The sequence below is a fragment of the Scyliorhinus canicula genome, unplaced genomic scaffold, assembly GCF_902713615.1.
Source record: "Scyliorhinus canicula unplaced genomic scaffold, sScyCan1.1, whole genome shotgun sequence".
In the NCBI taxonomy this organism is placed as follows: Eukaryota; Metazoa; Chordata; class Chondrichthyes; order Carcharhiniformes; family Scyliorhinidae; genus Scyliorhinus; species Scyliorhinus canicula.
In genome coordinates, this window is record NW_024056036.1 from 52,991 (window position 1) to 80,395 (window position 27,405).

The 27,405-nt window shown below is 46.8% G+C and overlaps 1 gene segment (V, D, J or C); it reads right to left on the minus strand.

Annotated features, from left to right (window-relative positions):
- Nucleotides 1-2,958: 2,958 nt before the first annotated feature.
- On the minus strand, nt 2,959-25,039 carry LOC119961733. The segment is given in 5 exon segments: nt 2,959-3,423; nt 4,741-5,049; nt 6,243-6,542; nt 23,712-24,839; nt 24,968-25,039. Coding segments are annotated over 4 exon segments (1,044 nt in total).
- Nucleotides 25,040-27,405: the final 2,366 nt, after the last annotated feature.

A 27,405-nucleotide genomic window follows, 5' to 3' on the forward strand; every position in this document is an offset into this window, starting at 1 on the left:
TGGTTACATTTGTGTTGCATATTCTTCTGTCAGCCTGCTTGTCTGGTTTTATATATTTGTGTATCTGTGAGGACATGTGGTTGTATGTGGCTGTTTGTATACATTTGTGTAGCCACTTGTGTGTGTGGATTTGTGTGTCTATGTGTGGATGTGCCCGTGTGCCTGTCTCTGTATAAATGTGGGCTTGTTTGTGTTTATGTGCATGTTTGTGAATTTTTGCGCACCTTTGCGTGTGTTTTTGTGTCAAAATATGTGTGGTTGGTTGTGCCTGGGTGTATGTTTATGCATGTGTTTCTATGTGTGTGTCCTTGTGTGTGATTGTGTCTACGTGTGAGCGTGTGTGTTTGTGGGCCTGTGTGCATGTGTGTGTAGTGTCTGTATCTGTTTATCTGTCTGTGTATTTGTATCAGCTGCCTGTAGCTTTGCCAGTTGTGGGTATTATTGGTACCGATGTAGAATATGTTGAACTTTCTGCTTATAAATGTGTTTTGTGTGAGCTGCAAGCTGACATCAGGTGACCGAATGCAAAAATATAAGGAGGTGCCTCAGGTGAGAACAGTGAAACCCAGGGAGAACTCAATCACCAGTCTGGATTTGGATTCTGGGGAATCGGTCTCAGCAGACGGATAAGAGGAACAAGGGTGCTAAAAAATTCTGTTGCATAAATAGATACTTTAAGAACATCTTTATCATGATGGTCTTTTAAAGCCTTCAGCCAGTAAGCTACATGCCGCCTTGTAATGTCAGTAACTGAGTTCTTAGTCTAGAGAACCGTTTACTTCCAAACTCCCTGCTTGGGGACTGGGAAGATATTGAGTTAATAATCTCCCTCTCTCTGGTCAGCTCAGCAAATTGCCTTTGGGTTCTCCCAGCTGGAGATGGAGATACAGAGAGTTCACTCATCACCTTCCTCCTCTTTTGGTCGGGAAAGTGGAGGTAAAATGGGTCAGTATTGCCCCTTAGCTCTCTTTGTTGGGGAAGTGTGGGTACAGTGGATTAACTAATCCCTCTCCCTCTCACTGTTGGAAGCGGGTGTACAGTGCATTAACTCAGGCCCCCACCGTCTCTTTGTTGGGGAAATGAGGGTACAGTGTGTTAACTAATGCCCCTCTTCCTCTCTTTGCTGGGGAAATTGAGGTACAGTGTGTTCATTAATTCCCCTACTCCTCTCTTTGCCTGGGTAGTGGGGGTACACTGTGTTAACTAATGCCCCTACCCCTCTCTTTGCCTGGCTAGTGGGGGTACACTGTGGTAACTAATGCCCCTACCCCTCTCTTTGCATGGGTAGTGGCCGTACACTGTGTTAACTAATGCCCCTACCCCTCTCTTTGCCTGGGAAATGGGAGTACAGTGCATTAAGTAATGCCCCTCTTCCTCTCTTTGTTGGGGAAGTGGGCTACAGTGGATTAACTAATGCCCCTCCCCCTCTCTCTATTGGGAAGTGGGGGTACAGTGGATTAACTAATGCCCCTCCCTCTCTCTCTGTTGAGGAAGTGGGGGTACAGTGGACTAACTAATGCCCCTCCCCCTCTCTCTGTTGGGGAAGTGGGGGTACAGTGGATTAACTAATGCCCCTCCCCCCTCTTTGTTGGGGAAATGGGGGCACAGTGAATTAACTAAAGCCCCACTGCCTCTCTTTGTTGGGGAAGTGGGCTACAGTGGATTAATTAATGCCCCTCCCCCTCTCTCTGTTGGGGAGGTGGGGGGTACAGTGGACTAAATAAAGCCCCTCCCCCTCTCTCTGTTGGGGAAGTGGGGGTACAGTGGATTAACTAAAGCCCCACTGCCTCTCTTTGTTGGGGAAGTGGGCTACAGTGGATTAACTAATGTCCCTCCCCCTCTCTCTGTTGGGGAGGTGGGGGGTACAGTGGACTAAATAAAGCCCCTCCCCCTCTTTCTGTTGGGGAAGTGGGGGTACAGTGGATTAACTAATGCCCCTCCCCCTCCCTCTGTTGAGGAAGTGGGGGTACAGTGGATTAACTAATGCCCCTCCCCCTCTCTCTGTTGGGGAAGTGGGGGTAAAGTGGATTAACTAATGCCCCTCCCACTCTCTCTGTTGGTGAAGTGGGGGTACAGTGGATTAACAATTTCACTTCCCCCGCTCTTTGACTGGGCATTGTTGGTCCATGTTTCTGTGTGCTCCTCAATTCAGTTCCCACTGGGTGTGATGCAGCAACTTAAAGCTGACATTAATTTTAAAGTAAGAAGTCTTACAACACCAGGTTAAAGTCCAACAGGTTTGTTTCAAACACGAGCTTTCGGAGCACGGCTCCTTCTTCAGGTGAATGGAAAGGCTTGTTCCAGAAATGTTTATATAGACACAGTCAGAGATGCCCCGGAATGCGAGCACCTGCAGGCAATCAAATCATCAAAGATGCAGAGAGAGAGGTAACTAATGCTCCGCATTCCGGGGCATCTCTGACTGTGTCTATATAGTTACCTCTCTCTCTGCATCTTTGATGATTTGATTGCCTGCAGGTGCTCGCATTCCGGGGCATCTCTGACTGTGTCTATATAAACATTTCTGGAACAAGCCTTTCCATTCACCTGAAGAAGGAGCCGTGCTCCGAAAGCTCGTGTTTGAAACAAACCTGTTGGACTTTAACCTGGTGTTGTAAGACTTCTTACTGTGCTCACCCCAGTCCAACGCCGGCATCTCCACATCATTAATTTTAAAGGGATGGACAATGAGAGAAGCAGGAACACCAAGATCTAAATGTGATGGGTTTGTTTGTCTAAAATGGGAAATTGTCCGATTTCTCCTCAGCGGGAGGAAAGTCAATGAAAATATTTTGCTGAATCCTGGAATGAATTAGTTTTACTCTGTCTCTAACCCAGGGTGTATCTGAGCTGAGAGCACTGGTTGTATCAGACTTGGTGCCGAGACCTGTAGAAATCCGGGTCTCATTGAACAGATCTAATATCAGCAAAGTGGAAGCTCCATTAATTAAACGGCTGTACATTTAAATCACAATTGGAGGAAAAAAACTTTATTATTTTTATTTTAGTTCGAAATATAACCAATCCATTCTCATTGACATGAATTAACGGTGTCCATCAGAGCGAGGGAAATGTTCACAAAACTGGGTTTACCGCTGGATTTATCAACCGTTCTGTTGATGATCTTCAAGGGGATGGCTTCATGTCCCACCACACAGGAGTAAGAAGCGCCGCTGGCCCACTCCTCCGCTGCAATGGATAACAGGCTGTACATGAAGAAGGAGCTATTGCCGTTCTCCGCCATCACCTCGGTGTTCTTGTAGTTCCCGGGATTCACCGGCTTGTCATTGACGGTCCACTTGACGAAGATCTCTCGGGGGGAGAAACCTCTCACTAAGCAGCTGAGGGAGACGAATCTCTGAGCGGAGACGTCTTCAGCCGAGGGCAGGAGGACAGAGACGGACGGTTCCCGCGGATTGGGATCTGCAGAAAATGTACAATAAATGTCAATAAAATGGGGAATTCCGGAGACAATGGAACCGCGGGTTAGATGTGAGAGAAATGTGTTTTGTGTTGGATTTTAAAGGTTTCAATTTTCCACTTTGGGTTCTGTCCGGGTTCCCAGCTCGGAGCAGAGGTGGACACAATCCTTTCCCCTGAGAATTTACGGATGTTGGTTCGAAAGTTTCAGAAAGTGTACAGCAGGGAAACAGGCCATTCGGCCCAACTGTTCTGTGCTGGTGTATAAACTCCACACCAGGCTCCTCTCACCTTACCCCAAGAGGATTGGAAAACTGCCAATGTAACACCCTTATTCAAAGGGGAGGGAGACAAAAACATTCTATGTAAATTCTGAAGCTGAAGTAACGGGGGAATTGGGGGTCCGCATGCAGAAACCACAAAAAGCAAGTTCTGCAGGTAATATGGAGACAAATTGAACGTTGACATTTATTTCAAAGGGAATAGAATATAAACATGGGGACGTCTGACTAAAATTATACAAAGCATCAGTTAGTCTACACCTGATATACTTTGAATAGTTTTGGTGCCCGTATCTAAGGAAGACAGATTGGTTTTGAAGGCAGTCCAGACAAGGATCACGAGATTGATCCCGAGTATGGAGGGATTTTCTTATGGGGAGAGGTTAAGTAGGCTGGGTTGTACTTATTGGAGTTTAGAGGAATCAAGGCGACCTACTTGAGACATGAAATATTCTCCGGGAGCTTCTTAGGATAGACGCTGACAGATTGTTTTCCCTTGTGGGAGTGTCCAGGAGCAGCGTACATGATCACAAAGTGAGGATTCGCCCATTTCAGACAGAGATTAGCAGGAATTTCCTCTCAGAGGGTAGTGAAGCTGTGGAATTATTTAACGCAGGGGGCTGTAGATTCTGGGTTGTTCAGTATGTTCAAGGTTGAGAGAGGCATATTTTCAATCAGTAAAAGCGTCAAGAGATATGGGGATAAGGCGGGAAAGAGGAGTTGAAGATTATCACAGCAGATCAGTCAGGATCTCACTGCAGGCTGGACCGCTGTTGTTGGGCCCAAAGGCCTACATCTGCTCGTAAGTCTTGTGGTCTATGGTCTCGCTCCATCTAAACCCAATATCACTGTTTTTAATTCATTGTTCATTCATCTGCATATCAATTTTCCCCCTAAACTCTAAATGACCAGAGTATTTAGTTAGTGGAATTACCAATCAGAATGGACCATAAATACACTGAATGCTAAATACTGACCGCTGCACTGACACTAGAAATAGACACAATGACTGACTTATTGCTTCAATCTCACCGCTCACCTATTTTTTTGTGGATTGAAATTCTTAAAGGAGTTGGCAGGTCCTGATGGCTCGCCACACAGTCAAACACAGCCCCACTCAGCCAGGCTTGTGTGGAGATGTTTAATTTGCTGACCACGCTCTCAGTATCTGCCCCAGGCTGGTCGGCAATCTCTGATTTCAGCGGCTTCTTCGCTTCACTCCAGGACACGTTGACTCCATAAGGAGCATTCGAAATGACACAGGTTAAGGTTACAGTCGCCTCCAGTAAGACCTGTTCTATTGGTGGTGGCAGTATTGTTACTGAGGCATCAGTGCAAACGGAAGGATCTGTGAATGAAAAAATTGGAAATCAACCCAAGTTTCATCTTCAAAATCAGGACAGCAGGATTCAGCCTTCACTCACTCAATGGGAATAAATCAACTTCGAAATAACAACTTTTAACGGTCGCCTTTAATCTTCTATACTCAATGGAAAACCAGTTTGGTTTTTGAAAACTCTTCTCATTGTGAAATACAGTCAGCCCTGAAACCATTCTAATGAATCAGTATTGCAGCATTCCCAATACAAATATTCCATTCCTGATCTCAGAACCCAAATACGGAAGGCTGCTTGATAAATATCTTGAATGAACTTTCCAAAATCTTCGTCCCGAGCTGGTTTCAGTAAAGGGTTCCAGACAGCCATTGCCTCAGCAATTTAATCAGCTGTCTCAGGGTAAAGCTGATTTCAAATCCACCTCACTCCCTAAATTACTTCAGGTTAGAGGGAAACATTTATTTCTATACTGATCAAATCCTAAATGGTGATCAATCCTAATGCAGCTTACATCAGAATGAAACACAAACTACATGGCAGTAAATTAGAAGTTGTTCTGTGCTTTGTACTAACTCCAGTAAATTCCTGATTTGGATTAACATCAGAATGCAGGATGATTTATTGTTTCCTCTGTTTCTATCTCTTACCAGACACGGTGATGTTGTGACTTTGGGTGACCTCTTGATGAGTGACCTGGCAGGTATAGACCGCTTTGCTGAACCATTCCCCAGCGGAGACTGTCAGCCGACTGCTCGCTGAGAAGTTCCCGTTCACTTCACAGGCGGGAGAGGTGACAATTCCTGAACCCATGGGTTGTCCATTTTTCAGCCACTTCACCGTCAGTGACTTTGGACTGAAATTGTTGATTGAACAGACCATGGTTGCAAATTGAGTTCATATGCTTTTAAAAATGTTTGTGGCTGATAGACACGAAGCGGGATTTCCCAGGGATCAGGAAATGAAGTGAAAATCGGTTATTGTCACTGTGAAAAGCCCATAGTCGCCACATTCCGGCGCCTGTCCGGGGAGGCTGGTACGGGAATCGAAACGTGCCGCTGGCCTGCTTGGTCTGCTTTAAAAGCCAGCGATTTCGCCGAGTGAGCTAAACCAGCCCCTTAATGCAGAGTATTAAAATGAGTTATATCCAAGACCCTATACAAGATAATCATAGGTTTCTGTTTCTCACAGGTTCCACAACACTTACATTTCATTCCAATGCTCTTGTCTGAGCCGCTGTGTCGAACCTCACAGCTGATTTTGCTGCATCTCCCCTCTGACTCGGTGATGGTTAACTGGCTGCTCAGGGTGTAGGTTCCCTTCTTGTTTCTCACTGACGGGTATTTCTTAACTCCAGTGGTGATCAGCTGCCCATCTTTCTTCCAGGTAAGGCTGGTGATTTCTGGGGAGTAGTCCATCGCCAAACAGCCAAAGGTCACGGAGCCGTCAGTGTTGTGTTGCTGGCAGGAGGAGACCAGGCTGTAGAGAGTGGGCGGAGACGGTGTCGCTGGGAGAGAATGGCCCATTCAACAAGTTAGACTCTGGGATTTGTCATTAAGATATCATACAACTTAGAATTTGGATAAAGTTACTAATGTTCCTAAAATGTTCGCATTAAAACTGCATCCATACTTGAGCTTCTATTAGTTCTAACTTTTGAGAATCACCATTTGTTTATTCCTCTTTAGAAACTCACATCTTTCTCCAGTTCAACACCTTGCAGAAGTGTAACACTTTGATGTCACCTGAAAACGTACCATTCATTACTTTAAATGAGCAGAGCAGAGGGTTTTCCCATTATTTATACCACCAATGTTTTTTCCTCCCACAGTCCAAAGATGTGCAGGTTAGGTGGATTGGCCATGATAAATTGCCCTTAGTGTGTTGGGTGGGGTTACTGGGGTATGGGGTTGGGTGGAGGTGTTGACCTTGGGTAAGGTGCTCTTTCCAAGAGCCGGTGCAGACTCGATGGGCTGAATGGCCTCCTTCTGTACTGTAAATTCTATGATCTATGATCAATGTTTTTTCCATCAACAGCACTTCGTGATAAAGAAGTTGTCTCTTCATTTCTGTCATTGCTGTTTTGGAAATTCCCTGTGTTCAAACTGACTGATGTCCCCCCTCTCTCCACCTCACTACCCCCACTCCCCAAAACAAGGAGTCGTGACTTTGCTTCAGAAAAATCTTCCAGGTACTTACATAATGACTATAAAATTCTACATTTGAGCACATGTGCAAGTAACTCCAAAATTCTCCAATTACAGGACCCTGGACATTAAAAGCGGGATGCGGCCATTCGGTCCCTCAGGTCTCCTGCACCATTCAATATGATTATGGTGGAGCATATTGTGGGCTGAACTCCATATTCCATGTGTCCCCGATAACCAGCTTCCCGTCCTTTCCCACCTTTCTGCGCTTTTCCCAGCTCTCTGCGCTTTTCCCAGCTCTCTGCGCTTTTCCCAGCTCTCTGCGCTTTTCCCAGCTCTCTGATCTTTCCTCCACTTCTGTAATTTGCCCAGCTGCACCTTTACACGTTGTTTGCTCTTTGCCTCAGCTTCTGGAAGTTTCCACTTGCTCTTTGTGCATTTCCCCAGAACATGGCACTTTACCTTCTGATTATTGGCGTTTGCCCCAACAATTTCACTTTCCCCCGTGCTCCTGCAGCTTCTCTCGCCTGTCTGCGCTCAGCTCTCTGCCCATCTCACCTGCTCACTACTCGGCTCTCGTCTTTCCCAGGCTCCCTGTACTTTACCACAGCTTTATACCATTCCCCAGGCTCCATGTGTGCCCCCCCCAGCAGTTCTCTACCTTATCCCAGGCGTCCCGCGCTTTCTCCCAGCGTTCTACTTTTTCCACGGCTCCCTGTGCTTTCCCCCAGTTCTCTACCTTTTCCCAGGCTCGCTGTGCTTCTCCCCATCCCTCTGCCTTTTCCCAGGCTCCTCGTGCTTTTCCCCAGCTCTCTGCTTTTTCCCAGGCTCCCCGCAGTTTTTCCCAGCTCTGTCCTTTCCCAGGCTCCCTGTGCTTTTCCCCAGCTCTCTGCCCTTTCCCAGGCTCCCTGTGCTTTTCCCCAGTTCCCTGCCTTTCCCAGGCTCCCTGCGCTTTCCCCCAGCTCTCTACCCTTTCCCAGGCTCCCTGTGCTTTCCCCCAGTTCCCTGTCTTCCAACACCAGGTTAAAGTCCAACTGGTTTGTTTCAAACAGGAGCTTTCGGAGCACTGCGACTTCCTCGGGTGAATGAAGAGGTAGGTTCTAGAAACATATATATAGATTTTTATCTATATATATTTCTAGAACCTACCTCTTCATTCACCCGAGGAACGAGCAGCGCTCCGAAAGCTCATGACTTGAAACAAACCTGTTGGACTGTAACCTGGTGTCAGACTTACTGTGCCCACCCCAGTCCAACACCGGCATCTCCACAGCATGTAAATAAATGAGTGAGCGGTTTGGTGCTGAGTGAGAGTTTGGGTGAGCTGAGGTTTATGAATGTGGCTGCGTGAGAAATGGGGGGTGAGTGAGGGAGGGCGGATGAGTGATGGAGAGTGAGTGTCAGTGAGTGAGCATGGGTGAGTGAGGATGTTTGGGTGAGGCCTACTGAGTGAGTGAAGGTGGCTGAATGAAGGAGAGGCTAAGTGAGGGCTGGTAAATGAGGGTGGATGAGTGAGGGTGAACGAATATGGTTGAGTGAATCAATTTGGGTGAGCGAATGAGTGTGGGTGAGTGAGGATGGGTGAGTTATGAAAAGTGAGCGAGAGTGGGTGAGTTAGATTGATTGAGTGAGGGAGTGATGAATTGTGTGGAGCGAGTGAATAAGTGAGTGTGAATGAGTGACGGTGGTTGCATGAAGGGATTGAGTGATTTTCATTAGTAAGGGTGGATGAGTGAGCGTGAGTGATTGAAAATGGGTGAGTGGGGGTGAGTGGTCTGGTTGGCTGTGGGTGAGTGAATGAAGTTGGGTGAGTGAGTGAGTGTGAGTGGGGTGATGGAGTGTGGGTGAGCGAGTGTGAGTGATGTGAGTGAGGGTTGGTGAGTGAGGGCGAGTGGGTGTGAGTGAATGAAATTGCGTGAGTGAGTGAGAGTGGTTGAGAGTTGGTGAGTGAGGGTCAGTGAGTGTGAGTCGCGAGGGTGAGTGAGAGTGAGTGAGAGTTGGTGAGTGAGAGTGGGTGAGTGTGAGTGAGTGAGGGTGGGTTAGGGTTGGTGAGTGAGGGTGAGTGAGTGTGGGGCGGTTGAGTGTGGGCAAGTGAGTTTGAGTGAGGGTTGGTGAGTGTGGCTGAGTGAGTGTGAGTGAGTGAGAGTGGGTGAGGGTTGGTGAGTGAGTGTGAGTGAGGGTTGGTGAGTGTGGGTGAGTGAGTGTTAGTGAATGAGGGTGGGTGAGGGTTGGTGAGTGAGTGTGAGTGAGGATTGGTGAATGAGTGAGTGTGAGTGAGAGTTGGTGAGTGAGGGTGAGTGAATGTGAGTGAATGAGGGTGGGTGAGGGTTGGTAAGTGAGTGTGAGTGAGGGTTGGTGAATGAGTGAGTGTGAGTGAGAGTTGGTGAGTGAGGGTGAGTGAATGTGAGTGAGGGTTGGTGAGTGTGGGTGAGTGAGTGAGTGAATGAGGGTGGGTGAGGGTTGGTGAGTGAGTGTGAGTGAGGGTTGGTGAATGGGTGAGTGTGAGTGAGAGTTGGTGAGTGAGGGTGAGTGAATGTGAGTGAGGATTGGTGAGTGTGGGTGAGTGAGTGTGAGTGAATGAGGGTGGATGAGGTTTGGTGTGTGAGTGTGAGTGAGGGTGGGTGAGTGAGTGTGTGAGTGTGAGTGGGGAAGTTAAGTGTGGATGAGTGAGTGTGAGTGAATGAGGGTAGGTGAGGTTTGGTGTGTGAGCGTGAGTGAGGGTGGGTGAGTGAGTGTGAGTGAGTGTGAGTGGGGTAGTTGAGTGTGGGTGAGTGAGTGAGGGTTAGTGAGTGAGGGTGAGTGGGGGTGAGTGAGTGTGTGTGAGGGTTAGTGGGTGGGGGTGAGTGAATGAAGTTGGGTGAGTGAGTATGAGCGAGTGTGAGTAGTGTAGGTGAGTGAGCATGAGTGAGTGTGAGTGAGAGTTGGTGAGTGAGGGTGAGTGAGTGTCAGTGGGGTGTTTGAGTATGTGAATGAGTGTAGGTGGGTGAGTGTGTGTGAGTGAGTGTGAGTGAGAGTTGGTGAGTGAGGGTGAGTATGGTGCTTGAGTGTGAGTGAGTGAGGGTGGGTGAGGGTTGGTGAGTGAGTGAGTGTGAGTGAGAGTTGGTGAGTGAGGGTGAGTGAGTGTCAGTGTGGTGTTTGAGAATGTGAATGAGTGTGGGTGGGTGAGTGTGAGTGAGAGTTGGTGAGTGAGGGTGAGTATGGTGCTTGAGTGTGAGTGAGTGAGGGTGGGTGAGGGTTGTTGAGTGAGGGAGAGTGGGTGTGAGTGAATGAAGTTGGGTGAGTGAGTGAGATTGGTTGGGAGTTGGTGAGTGAGGGTCAGAGAGTGTGAGTGAGTGTGAGTAGTGTGGGTGAATGAGAGTGAGTGAGAGTTGGTGAGTGAGTGTGAGTGAGTGTGAATGGGGTGGTTGAGTGTGGGTGAGTGAGGGTGAGTGAGTGGGGGTGAGTCAATTAAGTTGGGTGAGTGAGTATGAGTGAGTGTGAGTAGTGTAGGTGAGTGAGCATGAGTGAGTGTGAGTGAGAGTTGGTGAGTGAGGGTGAGTGAGTGTCAGTGGGGTGTTTGAGTGAGTGAGTGAGTGTGGGTGGGTGAGTGTGAGTGCGTGAGTGTGAGTGAGAGTTGGTGAGTGAGGGTGAGTATAGTGCTTGAGTGTGAGTGAGTGATGGTGGGTGAGGGTTGATGAGTGAGTGTGAGTGAGGGTGAGTGAGGGTGAGTGTGAGTAGTGTGGGTGAGTGTGAGAGTTGGTGAGTGAGTGTGAGTGCGTGTGAGTGAGGCTGGGTGAGTGAGGTTGAGTGGGGTGGTTGAGTGTGTGTGGGTGAGTGAGGGTGGGTGAAAGTTGCAGAGTGTGAGTGACTGTGGTGAGGGTTAGTGAGTGAGGGTGAGTGGGTGTGAGTGATTGAAGTTGGGTGAGTGAGTTTTGGTGGTGATGGTTGGTGAGTGAGTGTGAGTAGTGTGGGTGAGTGAGTGTGAGTGAGTGTGAGTGTGAGTGTGAGTTGGTGAATGAGGGTGAGTATGGTGCTTGAGTATGAGTGAGTGAGGGTGGGTGAGGGTTGGTGAGTGAGGGTGAGTGAGGGTGAGTGAGGGTGAGTGTGAGTAGTGTGGGTGATTGTGAGAGTTGGTGAGTGAGTGTGAGTGCGTGTGAGTGAGGCTGGGTGAGTGAGGTTGAGTGGGGTGGTTGAGTGTGTGTGGGTGAGTGAGGGTGGGTGAAAGTTGGTGAGTGAGGGTAGGTGAGGGTGGGTGAGGTTGGGTGAGGGTGGGAGAGTGATTGTGAGTGAGTGAGTGTGGGTGAGGGTTGGTGAGTGAGGGTGAGCGAGTGTGAGCGGGGTAGTTGAGTATGGATGAGTGAGTGTGAGTGAATGAGGGTGGGTGAGGGTTGCTGACTGAAGGTGAGTGAGTGTGAGTGAGTGAGGGTGGGTGAGAGTTGCAGAGTGTGAGTGACTGTGGTGAGGGTTAGTGAGTGAGGGTGAGTGGGTGTGAGTGATTGAAGTTGGGTGAGTGGAGTTTTGGGTGGTGAGTGTTGGTGAGTGAATGTGAGTAGTGTGGGTGAGTGAGTGTGAGTGAGTGTGAGTGTGAGTGAGAGTTGGTGAAGGAGGGTGAGTATGGTGCTTGAGTATGAGTGAGTGAGGGTGGGTGAGGGTTGGCGAGTGAGGGTGAGTGAGGTTGAGTGGGGTGGTTGAGTGTGTGTGGGTGAGTGAGGGTGGGTGAAAGTTGGTGAGTGAGGGTAGGTGAGGGTGGGTGAGGTTGGGTGAGGGTGGGAGAGTGATTGTGAGTGAGTGAGTGTGGGTGAGGGTTGGTGAGTGAGGGTGAGCGAGTGTGAGCGGGGTAGTTGAGTATGGATGAGTGAGTGTGAGTGAATGAGGGTGGGTGAGGGTTGCTGACTGAAGGTGAGTGAGTGTGAGTGAGTGAGGGTGGGTGAGAGTTGCAGAGTGTGAGTGACTGTGGGTGAGGGTTAGTGAGTGAGGGTGAGTGGGTGTGAGTGATTGAAGTTGGGTGAGTGAGTTTTGGTGCTGATGGTTGGTGAGTGAATGTGAGTAGTGTGGGTGAGTGAGTGTGAGTGAGTGTGAGTGTGAGTGAGAGTTGGTGAAGGAGGGTGAGTATGGTGCTTGAGTATGAGTGAGTGAGGGTGGGTGAGGGTTGGCGAGTGAGGGTGAGTGAGGGTGAGTGTGAGTAGTGTGGGTGATTGTGAGAGTTGGTGTGTGAGTGAGGGTGAATGAGGGTGGGTGAGTGAGGTTGAGTGGGGTGGTTGAGTGTGTGTGGGTGAGTGAGGGTGGGTGAGGGTGGGTGAGAGTTGGTGAGTGAGGGTAGGTGAGGGTGGGTGAGGTTGGGTGAGGGTTCGTGAGTGATTGTGAGTGAGTGAGGGTGGGTGAGTGAGGGTGAGCGAGTGTGAGCGGGGTAGTTGAGTGTGGATGAGTGAGTGTGAGTGAATGAGGGTGGGTGAGGGTTGCTGACTGAAGGTGAGTGAGTGTGAGTGAGTGAGGGTGGGTGAGAGTTGCAGAGTGTGAGTGAATGTGAGTGAGGGTTAGTGAGTGAGGGTGAGTGGGTGTGAGTGATTGAAGTTGGGTGAGTGCATGTGAGTAGTAAGGGTGGGTGATGGTTGGTGAGTGATTGTGAGTAGTGTTGGTGAGTGAGTGTGAGTGTGTGTGAGAGTTGGTGAGTGAGTGTGGTGGTTGAGTGTGAGCGAGGGTGGGTGAGGGTTGGTAAGTGAGGGTGAGTGTGAGTAGTGTGGGTGTGTGTGAGATTTGGTGAGCAAGTGTGAGTGAGTCTGGGTGAGTGAGGGTGAGTGAGGTTGAGTGGGGTGGTTGAGTATGTGTGGGTGACTGAGGGTGGGTGAGAGTTGGTGAGTGAGGGTGGGTGAGGGTGTGTGAGTGAGGGTGGGTGAGGGTGTGTGAGTGATGGTGGGTGAGTGAGTGTGAGTATGAGTGAGAGTTGGTGAGTGATGTGAGTGGTGTGGGTGAGTGTGAGTGAGTGAGGGTTGGTGAGTGAGGGTAGGTGAGGGTGGGTGAGGTTGGGTGAGGGTTCGTGAGTGATTGTGAGTGAGTGAGGGTGGGTGAGTGAGGGTGAGCGAGTGTGAGCGGGGTAGTTGAGTGTGGATGAGTGAGTGTGAGTGAATGAGGGTGGGTGAGGTTTGCTGACTGAAGGTGAGTGAGTGTGAGTGAGTGAGGGTGGGTGAGAGTTGCAGAGTGTGAGTGAATGTGAGTGAGGTTTAGTGAGTGAGGGTGAGTGAAGTTGGGTGAGTGCATGTGAGTAGTAAGGGTGGGTGATGGTTGGTGAGTGATTGTGAGTAGTGTTGGTGAGTGAGTGTGAGTGTGTGTGAGAGTTGGTGAGTGAGTGTGGTGGTTGAGTGTGAGCGAGGGTGGGTGAGGGTTGGTAAGTGAGGGTGAGTGTGAGTAGTGTGGGTGTGTGTGAGATTTGGTGAGCAAGTGTGAGTGAGGCTGGGTGAGTGAGGGTGAGTGAGGGTGAGTGGGGTGGTTGAGTGTGTGTGGGTGAGTGAGGGTGGGTGAGAGTTGGTGAGTGAGGGTGGGTGAGGGTGTGTGAGTGAGGGTGGGTGAGGGTATGTGAGTGATGGTGGGTGAGTGAGGGTGAGTGAGTGTGAGTATGAGTGAGAGTTGGTGAGTGAAGTGAGTGGTGTGGGTGAGTGTGAGTGAGTGAGGGTTGGTGAGTGAGGGTGCGTGAGTGTGAGTGGGGTGGTTGAGTGTGGTGGGTGAGTGAGTGGGGGTGAGAGTTGGTGAGTGAGGGTGGGTGAGGGTGTGTGAGTGAGGGTGGGTGAGGGTATGTGAGTGATGGTGGTGAGTGAGGGTGAGTGAGTGTGGTATGAGTGAGTTGGTGAGTGAAGTGAGTGGTGTGGGTGGGTGTGAGTGAGTGAGGGTTGGTGAGTGAGGGTGCGTGAGTGTGAGTGGGGTGGTTGAGTGTGGGTGAGTGAGTGAGGGCTGTTGAGTGAGTGAGGGTGGGTGAGGGTTGGTGAGTGAGGGTGAGTGAGTGTGAGTGGTGTAATTGAGGGTGTGTGAGTGAGGGTTGTTAAGCGAGTGACGGTGGGTGAGGGTTGGCGAGTGAGAGTGAGTGAGGGAGGGTGAGGGTTGGTGAGTGAGGCTGAGAGAGTATGAATGGGGTGGTTGAGCGTGGGTGAGTGAGTGAGATGGTGAGGTTTGGTGAGTGAGGGTGAGTGAGTGAGAATGAGTGCGTGAGTGTGGGTGAGGGTTGGTGAGTGAGGGTGAGTGAGTGAGAGTGGGTGAGGTTTGGTGAGTGAGGGTGAGTGAGTGTCTGGGGTGGTTGGGTGTGGGTGAGTGTGAGTGGGGTGGTTGAGTGTGGGTGAGTGAGTGTTGTTGAGTGAGGGTGGGTGAGGGTTGGTGAGTGAGGGTGAGTGAGTGTGAGTGCGATGGTTGAGTGAGTGGGGTGGTTGGGTGTGGGTGAGTGAGGCATGTTGAGTGAGTGAGGGTGGGTGAGGGTTAGTGAGTGAGGGTGAGTGAGTGCGAGTGGGTTGATTGAGTGTGTGTGAGTGAGGGTTGTTGAGTGAGTGAGGGTGGGTGAGGGTTGGTGAGTGAGTGTGAGTGAGGGTTGGTGAGTGAGTGAGTGTGAGTGAGGGTTGGTGAGTGAGGGTGTGAATGTGAGTGAGGGTTGTTGAGTGAGTGTGAGTGAGTATGAGTGAGTGTGAGTGACTGAGTGATCATTCCACCTACTCCGGGCCAAGCCGGGCGAGAAATCTCTGGATGATCAAGCCGGGTGCTCCTCCATTCGGCACCACCACGCACGCCTCCTCCTCTTCCTCTCCATCCATCCTGTCCTGATTCTACACATTGATCAGCTTTCAGTAACCCCGGCTGTGTACAGTCAGACAGCAGTGTAGATCACTGGGCAGCTGCTTTAATACTGTCAGTAACCCCGGCTGTGTACAGTCAGACAGCAGTGTAGATCACTGAGCAGCTGCTTCAATACTGTCAGTAACCCCGGCTGTGTACAGTCAGACAGCAGTGTAGATCACTGAGCAGCTGCTTCAATACTGTCAGTAACCCCGGCTGTGTACAGTCAGACAGCAGTGTAGATCACTGAGCAGCTGCTTCAATACTGTCAGTAACCCCGGCTGTGTACAGTCAGACAGCAGTGTAGATCACTGAGCAGCTGCTTCAATACTGTCAGTAACCCCGGCTGTGTACAGTCAGACAGCAGTGTAGATCACTGAGCAGCTGCTTCAATACTGTCAGTAACCCCGGCTGTGTACAGTCAGACAGCAGTGTAGATCACTGAGCAGCTGCTTCAATACTGTCAGTAACCCGGCTGTGTACAGTCAGACAGCAGTGTAGATCACTGAGCAGCTGCTTCAATACTGTCAGTAACCCCGGCTGTGTACAGTCAGACAGCAGTGTAGATCACTGAGCAGCTGCTTCAATACTGTCAGTAACCCCGGCTGTGTAAAGTCAGACAGCAGTGTAGATCACTGGACAGCTGTTTTAATACTTTCAGTGACACTGGCTTCCTCTCGTGAGAGAGAGCTTGTGTGAGGGATAGATATAGTATGTGTGCGAGAAAGACTGTGTGTGTGAGAACATGCACGTGTGAGAGGGAGTGTGTGTCTGACAGAGTGAGAGAGAGAGCGTGCTTGTGTAAAAGAGAGAGAACACTGTCATAATATACATCTATGTATATAATGGAGTGCAGACAGGCAGTGATTGACACACAGGATGACCAGTAAGCAGACAGAACAGAGCAGCCAATCACCAGACAGGACACAACCACTATAAAGTCAGAGGGCACCAGTTTTCCCACTCTCTCGGGATCCAGCCTCTGAGACAGTCAGAGATCGTGAGCTAGCCAGTGCAAACACCATGTGGCAGCTAGTAAGTCTGGTTAGGCTGGTATCAGGTCTTCAGTCAAGTCAGCATAGTGTCAAATCGCAGTTGAACATGTATAATAGTTTAGATGTTAAATAAAATCGTGTTGCATCTCATCAAGTGTTGTTAGTCTCTCTCGCTACATTGCATCAAGTGCAGTCCACATCGACCCAGCCTGCCCAACACATCAAACACCTCCTTCAGAGTGTTCGAGAGAGAGAATGTGGGTGAAACCGCGTTGTGTATGACAGTGTGTGTGTGTGAGAGAGAGAGAGAATGTGTGTAAGACTGAATGTGTGAATGTGGGAGAGTGTATTTAACTCAGCAAAAGGAAATGTGAAAATATGTGTGTCAGAGAGAATGTGTGTATTTGAAGAGGTATTCTGTATGCGAGTGTGAGAGAGAGAGCGTCTGTTTGTTTGATGGAGAGTGTGAATGGGAAAGATAGAAGGAGTGTATTTGTGAGAGGAAGTGCGTGCACGAGAGTGCACGCGTGAGAGAGGTTGTGTGTGAGAGAGAGGCGATGCATGTGAGAAGGTTTGTCAAAGAGAGGGTGCATTTGAGAGAGAATGTGTGTTTGAGAGATTGTGAATGTGTGTGAGAATGGGAGAGACGGAGGGTATGGGAGATGGTTTGTGTGAGAGAGTCCATGTCCGAGAGTGTGTCTGAGAGAGAGGAAGAGAGTGTATGAGTGTGTATGTTTGAGGGGAAAAAATATGTGTTTTTGAGAGAGATTGTGTGTGTGTGAATGTGTGCTTGTGTGCGCGAGAGAGAGTGCATGTCCGTGTGTGATACAGAGGATATGAGTGAACGTATATGTGTGAGGCAGGGAGTGCACGTGAGAGAGCCAGTATGTGAGCGTGTGTGAGAGATAGGGAGAGAGAGAGAGAGAGAGAGACTGCATGTATGTGAGAGAGATAGGGTGTGTGAGAGATAGGATGAGGGAGAGAGAGAGGGAGAGACTTGGTGTATGTGAGAGAGATAGGGTGTGAGGGTGTGTGAGAGATTGGACGAGGGAGAGAGAGGCTGGGTGTATGTGAGAGAGATAGAGTGTGAGCTTGTGTGAAAGATAGGACGAGGGAGAGAGAGAGACTGGGTGTATGTGAGAGAGATAGGGTGTGAGGGTGTGTGAGAGATAGGGAGAGGGAGAGAGAGCCTGGGAGTATGTGAGAGAGCCAGTGTGTGAGCGTGAGTGAGAGATAGGGAGAGGGAAAGAGAGAGACTGGCTGTATGTGAGAGAGATAGGGTGTGAGGGTGTGTGAGAGGTACGGAGAGAGAGAGAGAGAGACTGGGTGTATGTGAGAGAGATAGGGTGTGAGGGTGTGTGAGAGATAGGGAGAGGGAGAGAGAGACTATGTATGTGAGATATATAGGGTGTGATCGTGTGTGAGAGATAGGGAGAGGGAGAGGGAGAGAGAGAGACTGGGTGTATGTGAGAGAGATAGGGTGTGAGGGTATGTGAGAGATAGGACGAGGGGGAGAGAGACTGCGTGTATGTGAGAGAAATAGGGTGTGAGGGTGTGTGAGAGATAGGGAGAGAGAGAGAGAGACTGGGTGTCTGTGAGAGAGATAGGGTCTGAGAGAGGCAGGGAGAGGGAGAGAGAGAGAGAAAGAGCGCCTGGGTGTACGTGAGAGAGATAGGGTGTGAGGGTGTGTGAGAGATAGGGAGAGGGAGAGAGAGAGAGAGAGAGAGAGACTGGGTGTATGTGAGAGAGATAGGGTGTGAGGGTGTGTGAGAGAAAGGGAGAGGGAGAGAGCGAGAGAGAGAGAGACTGGGTGTATGTGAGAGAGCCAGTGTGTGAGAGGTAATGAGAGAGAGTGAGAGAGAGAGAGAGACTGGGTGTATGTGAGACAGATAGGGTGTGAGGGTGTGTGAGAGATAGGGAGAGAGAGAGAGGGAGAGAGAGATTGGGTGTATGTGAGAGAGATAGGGTGTGAGGGTGTGTGAGAGATAGGGAGAGGGAGAGAGGGAGAGAGAGACTGGGTGTATGTGAGAGAGATAGGGTGTGAGGGTGTGTGAGAGATAGGGAGAGAGCGAGAGAGAGAGACTGGTTGTATGTGAGAGAGATAGGGTGTGAGGGTGTGTGAGAGATAGGGAGAGGGAGAGAGCGAGAGAGATACTGGGTGTATGTGAGAGAGATAGGGTGTGAGTGTCTGTGAGAGATAGGGAGAGGGAGAGAGAGAGAGAGACTGGGTGTATGTGAGAGATAGGGTGTGAGTGTGTGTGAGAGATAGAGAGAGGGAGAGAGAGACTCGGTGGGTGAGAGAGATAGGGTGTGAGGGTGTGTGAGAGGTAGGGAGAGGGCGAGAGAGAGAGAGACTGGGTGTATGTGAGAGAGATAGAGTGTGAGGGTGTGTGAGAGATAGGGAGAGGGAGAGAGCACGAGAGAGCCTGGGTGTATGTGAGAGAAATAGAGTGTGAGGGTGTGTGAGAGATAGGGAGAGGGAGAGAGCGCGAGAGAGACTGGGTGTATGTGAGAGAGATAGGGTGTGAGGGTGTGTGAGAGATAGGGAGAGGGAGAGAGAGAGAGAGAGAGAGACTGGGTGTATGTGAGTGAGCCAGTATGTGGTCGTGAGTGAGCGATAGGACGAGTGAGAGAGAGAGAGACTGGGTGTATGTGAGAGAGATAGGGTGTGAGCGTCTGTGAGAGATAGGGAGAGGGAGAGAGAGAGAGACTGGGTGTATGTGAGAGAGATAGGGTGTGAGCGTCTGTGAGAGATAGGGAGAGGGAGAGAGAGAGACTGGGTGTATGTGAGAGAGATAGGGTGTGAGCGCCTGTGAGAGATAGGGAGAGGGAGAGAGAGAGACTGGGTGTATGTGAGAGAGATAGGGTGTGAGGGTGTGTGAGAGATAGGGAGAGGGAGAGAGGGAGAGAGAGACTGGGTGTATGTGAGAGAGATAGGGTGTGAGGGTGTGTGAGAGATAGGGAGAGGGAGAGAGGGAGAGAGAGACTGGGTGTATGTGAGAGAGATAGGGTGTGAGGGTGTGTGAGAGATAGGGTGAAGGAGAGAGAGAGACTGGGTGTATGTGAGAGAGCCAGTATGTGAGCGTGTGTGAGAGATAGGGAGAGGGAGTGAGAGAGAGACTGGGTGTATGTGAGAGAGAGAGAGTGTTAGCGTGTGTGAGAGATAGGACGAGGGAGTGAGAGAGAGAGAGAGACTGGGTGTATGTGAGAGAGATAGTGTGTGAGAGAATGTGTGAGAAAGTAAGTGAAAGATATATAAAAATGTACAAGTGTGTGAGAGCGGTGTGAGAGAATGTGTGCGAAACAGCGTGGGAGAGAATGTGTTTGTGAGATACTGTGGAATTGTGTGGTTATGTTTGAGAGAGAGAGAATTTGTGGGCAAGGATGAGTTTGTGCGTGTGTGAGCAATTGCACCTGTGTGTGAAAGAGAGAGACTGCGTGTCTGATTGTGTGTCGGGTGAGGACGTGTGTTAGAGGGTGTATATGTTTGGGCGATGCATTATGTGTGCTAGAGAGAGCGCGTTTGAGAGTGTTCTTGTGTCTGGGTGTGAGAGTGTGTGAGAGTGTATGTGAGAGAGAGAAAGATTTTTATGAAACACAGCGTGCGTGTGTTTGTTCGGGAGAGAGAGCTTGCGTGTGTTTCAGAATGGATTTGTGTGTGGGTGTGTGGGGGAGAACGACTTTGTGAAAGGCAATGTGTTTTTGAGTGTGTCTGTGTGTGTAAAAGAGAGAGGGAGAGACTGCGTTTGGCAATGTGTTTGTGGCACAAAATATTTTGTGAAAGTCTATGTGTGAGAGAAGAGAAGAGAGAAAGTGTGTTTGAAAATGTGTTCGTGTGTGGTAGAGAAAGATTATGTGAAAGACAGTCGGTGTGTGAGTGGAGGGAAGAGATAAATTATGTTTAAGAACGTGTGTGTGGGAAAGATTATGTGAAAGACAGTCTGTGTGACAGGGAGGGAAAGAGAAAGTGTGTTTGAGAATGCGTTTGTGTGTGGGCGAGGAAGATTATGTGAAAAGACAATGTGTGTTTGAGTGTGTGAGCGAGAGAGAGCGAGCGAGCGAGCCTGTGTGACAAATTGTGTGTGGGTGCGTGGGAAAGAACGATTTTGTGAATCACTGTGTTTGAGTGTGTCAGAGAGAGAGAGAAAGAGAGAGACAGACTGAGACACGGACAGAGAGATAGAGAGAGACAGAGGCAGTCTGTGTTCGAGAATGTGTTTGTGGGTGGAAGAGAAAGATTTTATGAAAGAGAATGTCTGTAAGAGGGAGGCGGTGGGGTGGGAAGAAAGAACCTATGTGTGTTCGACAATGTGTTTGTGGGTGTAAGAGAGCAATTTCTGATGCACCAAGTCAAACATCAAGACAAAAATTAACATTTCTCACAGATGCAAGTATTTTAAATAAATCAAATTCACTGGGAAATACAGGAGAAGGAATAGAATAGTACAGCACAGAACAGGCCCTTCGGCCCTCGATGTTGTGCCGAGCAATGATCACCCTACTTAAACCCACATCCCAACAATCCCCCCATTAACCTTACACTACGGGCAATTTAGCATGGCCAATCCACCTAACCCGCACATCTTTGGACTGTGGGAGGAAACCGGAGCACCCGGAGGAAACCCACGCACACACAGGGAGGACGTGCAGACTCCACACAGACAGTGACCCAGCCGGGAATCGAACCTGGGACCCTGGAGCTGTGAAGCATTGATGCTAACCACCATGCTACCGTGAGGCCCCAAAGGTTTACAACCAGTCAGGAAGATTTCTGGTCCCAACACAATGGCAACACACACAAACTGAACAGACACATAAGGTGCAACAATCAAGTTGCCAGCAGATAGATCTGTTCAATCTGTCAATTCCATTCAAACTGTTTGATGCGGATTGATCAATGGCCAAATTTACCACAACAATAATTCTATTATTTCTTCGAAATTAATTGATAATCATCTGAAAATGCCCTCCGACTTTCAACTATTTATCCCTATCTTTCTCAAATTTCGAAATTTGGGCAAAATATAATTTTGCTGAAAATGAGCACATCGAATGTTACAGATTGAGGCGAGTTTAATAATGAGCCTGACAGAGTTTCAGTGGCATGGTAAGAATTAAACAAACTGGGAAACATTCACATTGAAAACCGATTACCTGATGTATCCAATTTCTTAATAAACCGTGATCAACAAGACAATCGAGGCGAAACACCCGAGTAAAGAAACATATTGTTTATGAAATACATTTTCGATAGAATTTAAAATTCTTTGAAAGCTTTGATTATTTTGCGTACCACTCCAACTCAATTGTCGGAGGTCATTTATGTTTAATTAATTAGCACTAGAATTATATTGTAGTTTATTGTTAATTGCCAGTTAGTTCCCCTGTTAGGTTATTTGTACTTTATAATAAACAATAGAAAAAAAATCAAACTTATTTCTGCCTGGACTTTTACTACGTAATTTAATTCAATCTTAAGCAGTGTTAAAGAATAAATGTCGAATTCATGGATGCAAGTATTCAGACATGTTAGGTGAACCCTGAGTGTACCTGAACAGGTGGCGGAGTGTGGCGCCCAGGGGCTTTTAACAGTACCTTCATTGCAGTATTAATGTAAGCCTACTTGTGACACTATTAAGATTGCTATTATTACTTTTAATTGAATCTAATAAATGTAATATTTTACTTTTACTCCAACGACGCTCTTTTAATCGGCAAAAATGTTCAATATGCACATTTCAGAGCGCGTTAATAAATCTTAAATTCCAACTATTCTCAGAGTGTAATTCACATAATAAATTTATGAGTGTAATATTTTAAATATTTTCAACAGGGTTCACATCACAGTAACTGCGATAGGGACATGTAACATAATCTGCTTTTTAGTGCGGGACTCCCACGCAAAACTACATATATAAATAAATAAAGCCCCTGGCAGTTTGGAATCAATAAAAATGCTTCCTAGATTGAATGATTCAGACAATTCAAGCAATTCAATTATTAAAATATTGCTTCATTGAAGGAGATCCGAAATAATCAGTGTAAAACAGTGAAAACAATTCATCCAGATCCTCTGCAACACTGAAATATAATGTGCAAGTTAAGTCGAGATTTTCTGTTCAATTTAATATTTAATAAGAATTAAACACAAGGCTCAGATGACATCGATTCTTGTGTTTTATCATTTATTTTTCTGATAATTATATCCTATGTACAGCACAGATATGGGAGATAGGTGATATTATTTATTGTAAAGCTAATGTTTACCTTCTGTGATTAAATTTATCTCTTTGAATTTCAAGCCCTTACTTTTCCATTACTCGCCAAATGAAATCTGAACCATCCTACAATTCAAATCGAATCAGATGAAGTATTCCTTGAATGTCAGCGACTTCCATATCTCAGAAAACACTTTATGACCAGCTTAATGTCAATTGTCTTGCTATACAACGACACATGCAATTGAATGAATAATATAGTTGCGTCTGCACAGTAAGAATATAATAACTGGGTCCATATATTGCCCAACTGCGATGTAAAATTCCGATTAAAGTGAATCGTGATATGTTCCCAACCTAGAAATGTTTCCGGCCATAATAGTGCGCAGATTGGAGCTGAATTGTGAAAAGTGATTGATGATTAATGATGAATGATATTAATATAAAAGCATCTTTGGTTAATTTGTTATATTAACGCATTTTATTTGTTTGAATTATATTAATTGACTGTTCAATTTGAAAAATTGTTAATCAATAGTTTCTGATCGCAACAATGAAATTTGTTAGAAATGATCGTTACAAGCCATGGTTTATTCTGTAATCATCAGCTAAAATTCAAAAATTGCTGTATCTTTATATCTTAATTTTTTCTTCATTTCCCAATCCAGTCGATTTTCTGTTTGTAGTCCTACTTCAAGAACTTCCAAACGCATAGACTGTTTACATTCAACCAGAAAACGTGTAACAGCTCAGTGCCACCGAGTTAAACAATGCAGCAACAATGCAGCAACAATGCAGCAACAATGCAAAAACGTCAAATCGTTTCACAAAGTTTAAAGATTCACTGTCACCCGGACACACAATCTCCACAGCAGAAAACCACAAAATCACATCATTTAATGGCTGAAACCCATTTTATGGAGAAGCAATTCAATTCGACAAACACATTCAACAGAACCAATTGCAACATTGCAGCAAAATCTCGATAAAATATACAGCCAACTAGCTCATAATCTAAACGACTTAATTACAATGTTAAATTAAACAGAAATATGTTACATTGCCATCGGCATTTTGAGCACGTAGATTATGTTCAATAAATGAAGATTGGAACTTTGCCACATTTAAAAAATATTGTGTTATATTTCAAACATATTTAAACATATGATTGTATCAGATGATAAAACCGAAAGCCACCAGATGCCACCTAGGTTAAACACTGCAGAAACACCAAACTATTCAACAAAGTTTAGGCATTTAAAATAACCCAGCCACACAGTATCTTCAGAAAATAAACAACAAACTACACAAACCAGGGACTATATCCCTCAGCAGCATCTTTTTGTCAATAAATAGAGGAATTTTATAACAGTTTTCAGTACAATCATATGAAACATTTCAAAAAATCTCAATACAGAATCCACCAAACCACATTTCAGTGAACGAATGAATTGTTAAAGGTGACAAAAATATAAAACAACGACTGAAATAAAGTACCGTAGTTAGTAAATAATTGAATGGTTCTTACCTGCAGTTACCGTCACCATGGTCCCCTGTCCCCAGTAGCCCATGATGTCACAGTGTCACATTCCCTGAGCAGCTCCATACAATAACCGCACCTGCACAAAATAGACAGAAATCTACCATTATTTTTAATATTCACAAACCAGAGACAAAGTAAAGTCACGATGGATCTTCAACGGATTATAATTACATGGTGGATATCGTTCACACTTCATAAATGACCCCAATGTTTCATATATCACAGAGTAACACATGTACATCTCATTCAAACCATCTACTGATAATTGGATGATTATCACATAATTAACAAAATTGAAACATGTAATTAGACAGTTTTGAACATAAATAATACTTCACTGTAAATAAAGTTGGATTGTAAAAGCGAGCACTAAGCCAGCCTCAGTTAATTAGTGCTGAGGGGCTTTTTGTATTGACAGTAACTGCTGTGCCCCGGTTTATCACAGTGAGACACAGCGTCTCAAATACTGCGGCAGACTGTTAACTGTAAAATACAGAGATTAAATTTCACTGCTCTCTCAAAAACGTGATCCCGAATCGCCCAGCAGTGAACAAGTGAGATATTCCAACCTAGACTGGTTGTTCTAGTCGTAAAAGGAGTTGGGATACGTTTAAAACCCCTGATATAATATGATCAATAATACTAATGTAATCAAGATTTTAATGTTTTTTTAAACCAATGGTACTTCCATCTATTATTTGATATAAGTTTCGTTTGCTTTGACAATTTGCTGTGGCGCTGATCACCAATTTGAACAAACTCTATCACTGAGGTTTTTGTGTGAGGATGTCGCTGTGCACAGCACTGTGAGCCATCCTGCACAGTAATAGATGGCGGTGTCTTCGGTCTTAAGGCTGGTCATGGCGAAAGCGAAGATGTTGTTTGAAAGATCTTTGGACGCAGTGAATCGGCCTTGAGTCGCGGAGGCGTAAAGCTGAGCGGATGAACTGTGATAGGCAGCCAGCCATTCCAGCCCCTGTCCGGGAACCTGGCGGACCCAGTACATCCAGGTGCTGCCAAGATTTAAGCCGGTTTTGCAGGTCAGTGTCAGCGAGCCTCCGGGACGCCCGGTCTCTGCCTCTGGCTGAGTCAACGCATCAACCGACTGGATACCTGTAAAAATATATCAAAAAGCCCGAGGATTAATGCTGGTGAAATGATTGGTGACTTTGGAATATTCCAGAGAGAGACGAACACTGAGACAGTAACAGTGAGAGACTTGGACAATAACAACTACTCACGGGATAAGAAAGTCAGCAACAAACTGAGAGAAATGGCCCACCTCATCCTTCTGGTCATTTGGGGGAAATGGTTGTGTCACGAACTCAGTGAACAAACCAGCTCCCGGACTGTTGGATTCGGGTCCCAGTGAGCGGCATTTAAATACCCGGCAGAAGGGGGCGGCTTTCCAGGCGCCGCCTGTTGATTCCCTGGTGGAGGCGGCGACTGGATCCACGTCCCACCTTCCACACCCCCAACAGAATGGACTCAGAGATTTACTATAGGTTATTATTAAAAGTGGATATTTATCTGTATCGGGATATTTGTTTGTCTGAATAGGTTCATTGAAATGTCTGTCCTCATCCTAATCTGAAATTAGATTTTCGCATCTGTTAATAAAAGTTAATTCCATTGTAAATTCAGTCCCTTTATTTCGACCCTTCAACATAAGTGGATGAACATAGAAAGATTAAATTATGTTAACAGGGAATAAGATGTCTGTCTTATTTGCAACAACTCCGGGTCTCTATCCAATTAAAACAATAACTTCTAATTAATCAGCAGAATTGTTCCCGATTTCTGTAACTAAATACAGGGAATGAATAAAGTGATTTATTTACATTGTGCAAGGCTATCATTAAACAATGTAGGTCTGGGGGCAGGAAGAAACTCTCACATTACACAATGTTTCTCCTGGTATTTCTCGAACTGCCCCTGAGCCTCAGACAGCCCTGTGAACATTAGCGGTGAAAGAAGCCGCTTGCCTGATAATTCAGCAGTGAGTTGACAGAGAAACATAAAATTCACACCAGCTTTTGACAGAGAAGTTAATGAATCAGAACGGACTGGGCGATCAGCAAAGTTATCCTTCAGCATCCAAACCATTGCCGCTCATTTTACTGACCACCGGCTGTCTAACATTCACTGGTGTTGGGAACACAGGATATCAGGACTTTGCAGCATATTACACAACATCACAGGAATAAATGTTTAATCTTCCACTGAAGCAGGTCATGAACTGGTCATTTCTCCACTCATTGGCAGCAATGAGAGAGACTGTTAAATAATGGAAAACAGCACAAATTAAACTGTACAGAACACGGTGTTAATAAGGTATAAGAGACGCCTCCGTTTAAATGGGGTCAACAAATTAGCGAATATTCATGCAATCCTCGCGAGTTCAATGCACTTTTCTTATTTTCAATTCATTTTATTTTATTTTTTGCTATTTCACTCATCTTATTGGGCTTTTAGATTGGGCCCATCAACACCACTCACCCTCTCGCCCCATTAGGTTATTAACAAACGGACTTTAATAACTAGAGTGACCTTTACTCGGAAGTAATATAAATTAAATAGCACCTGGTCAGTTTACTATTTTCCGATCACGTTTAATCTCTGAATATATTTATTCGATGAGACACCATTTAAAACCTTTAGTTCATGTGAGACTGAAACATTTATTGTTTGAATGGATAAATCCCGTTGTGTCCATTCATATTCAGGCTAATCTGCCCCACACAGTATTTGGCAGCAATCCAGCCGCCTGCAGTCAGGGAGGCTCGAATGTTCAATGTTGTTTACAGGAAGCATCTGGATTTGTTTTTCAGAGATCTGTTTGCTCAGTACTGACCGCTTGGCTGCAAGCCAACTTCAAACTCGTAACATTGTCAATGAGGACTATTTATAAACAAATCTACCCAGCAACAGTACTGGAGATCATTTTATGTTTTAAATTGTGAACCTATTTGAACTGTTCCCATCTCTAAGGAAAGGAGAGTTATCCAGCTTTTCTAGCCTCTCTTAGTAACACTAGCCGGCTGGAGGATCTCTCCCACACCTCATAACATTGTGATGATGGATAGAAATACATTCAGACAATCAGACAGGGGATACATTTTGTAATAGATAAACATGTGCATTCATGTTTTTTTCTCTTTATTCTTCCATGGAATGTGGGACTCACTGGCAAGACCACCATGTGTTCCTGTCCCTAATTGCTGTTGAACTGAGTGGGCCAGCTCAGAAGGAACTGAAGAGTCAGACATGTTGCTGTCTGACTGGAGCCACATGTAGGTGAGACCAGGGAGGGATGTCAGATTTCCTTCATTGGTAAAGCAGAGGGGATTTCATGGTCACCATTAGTATGTATTCCAGATTTAATTGAATTCAAATTCCACCAGCGGCCATGGTGGGATTTGTACCTGAGTCCCCACAGAATTAGCCTGGGCCTTTGGATTACTGGTACAATAACATGAATACCACACCACCACCTGCCAAAAGATAAAGGGGTGACTATGTTTATGTAGTGATGGATCCAGGCCAAAGCAGCCCCTTTGATTGTCATCCTATGTGCAAACACTCCTATGAGGGACATGGATAGAATGGATGGGCTGGAACGCATTTCCAGGGTGGAGAGGTCTGTGACCAGGGAGCATAGGTTTAAGGTCCGTGGGGC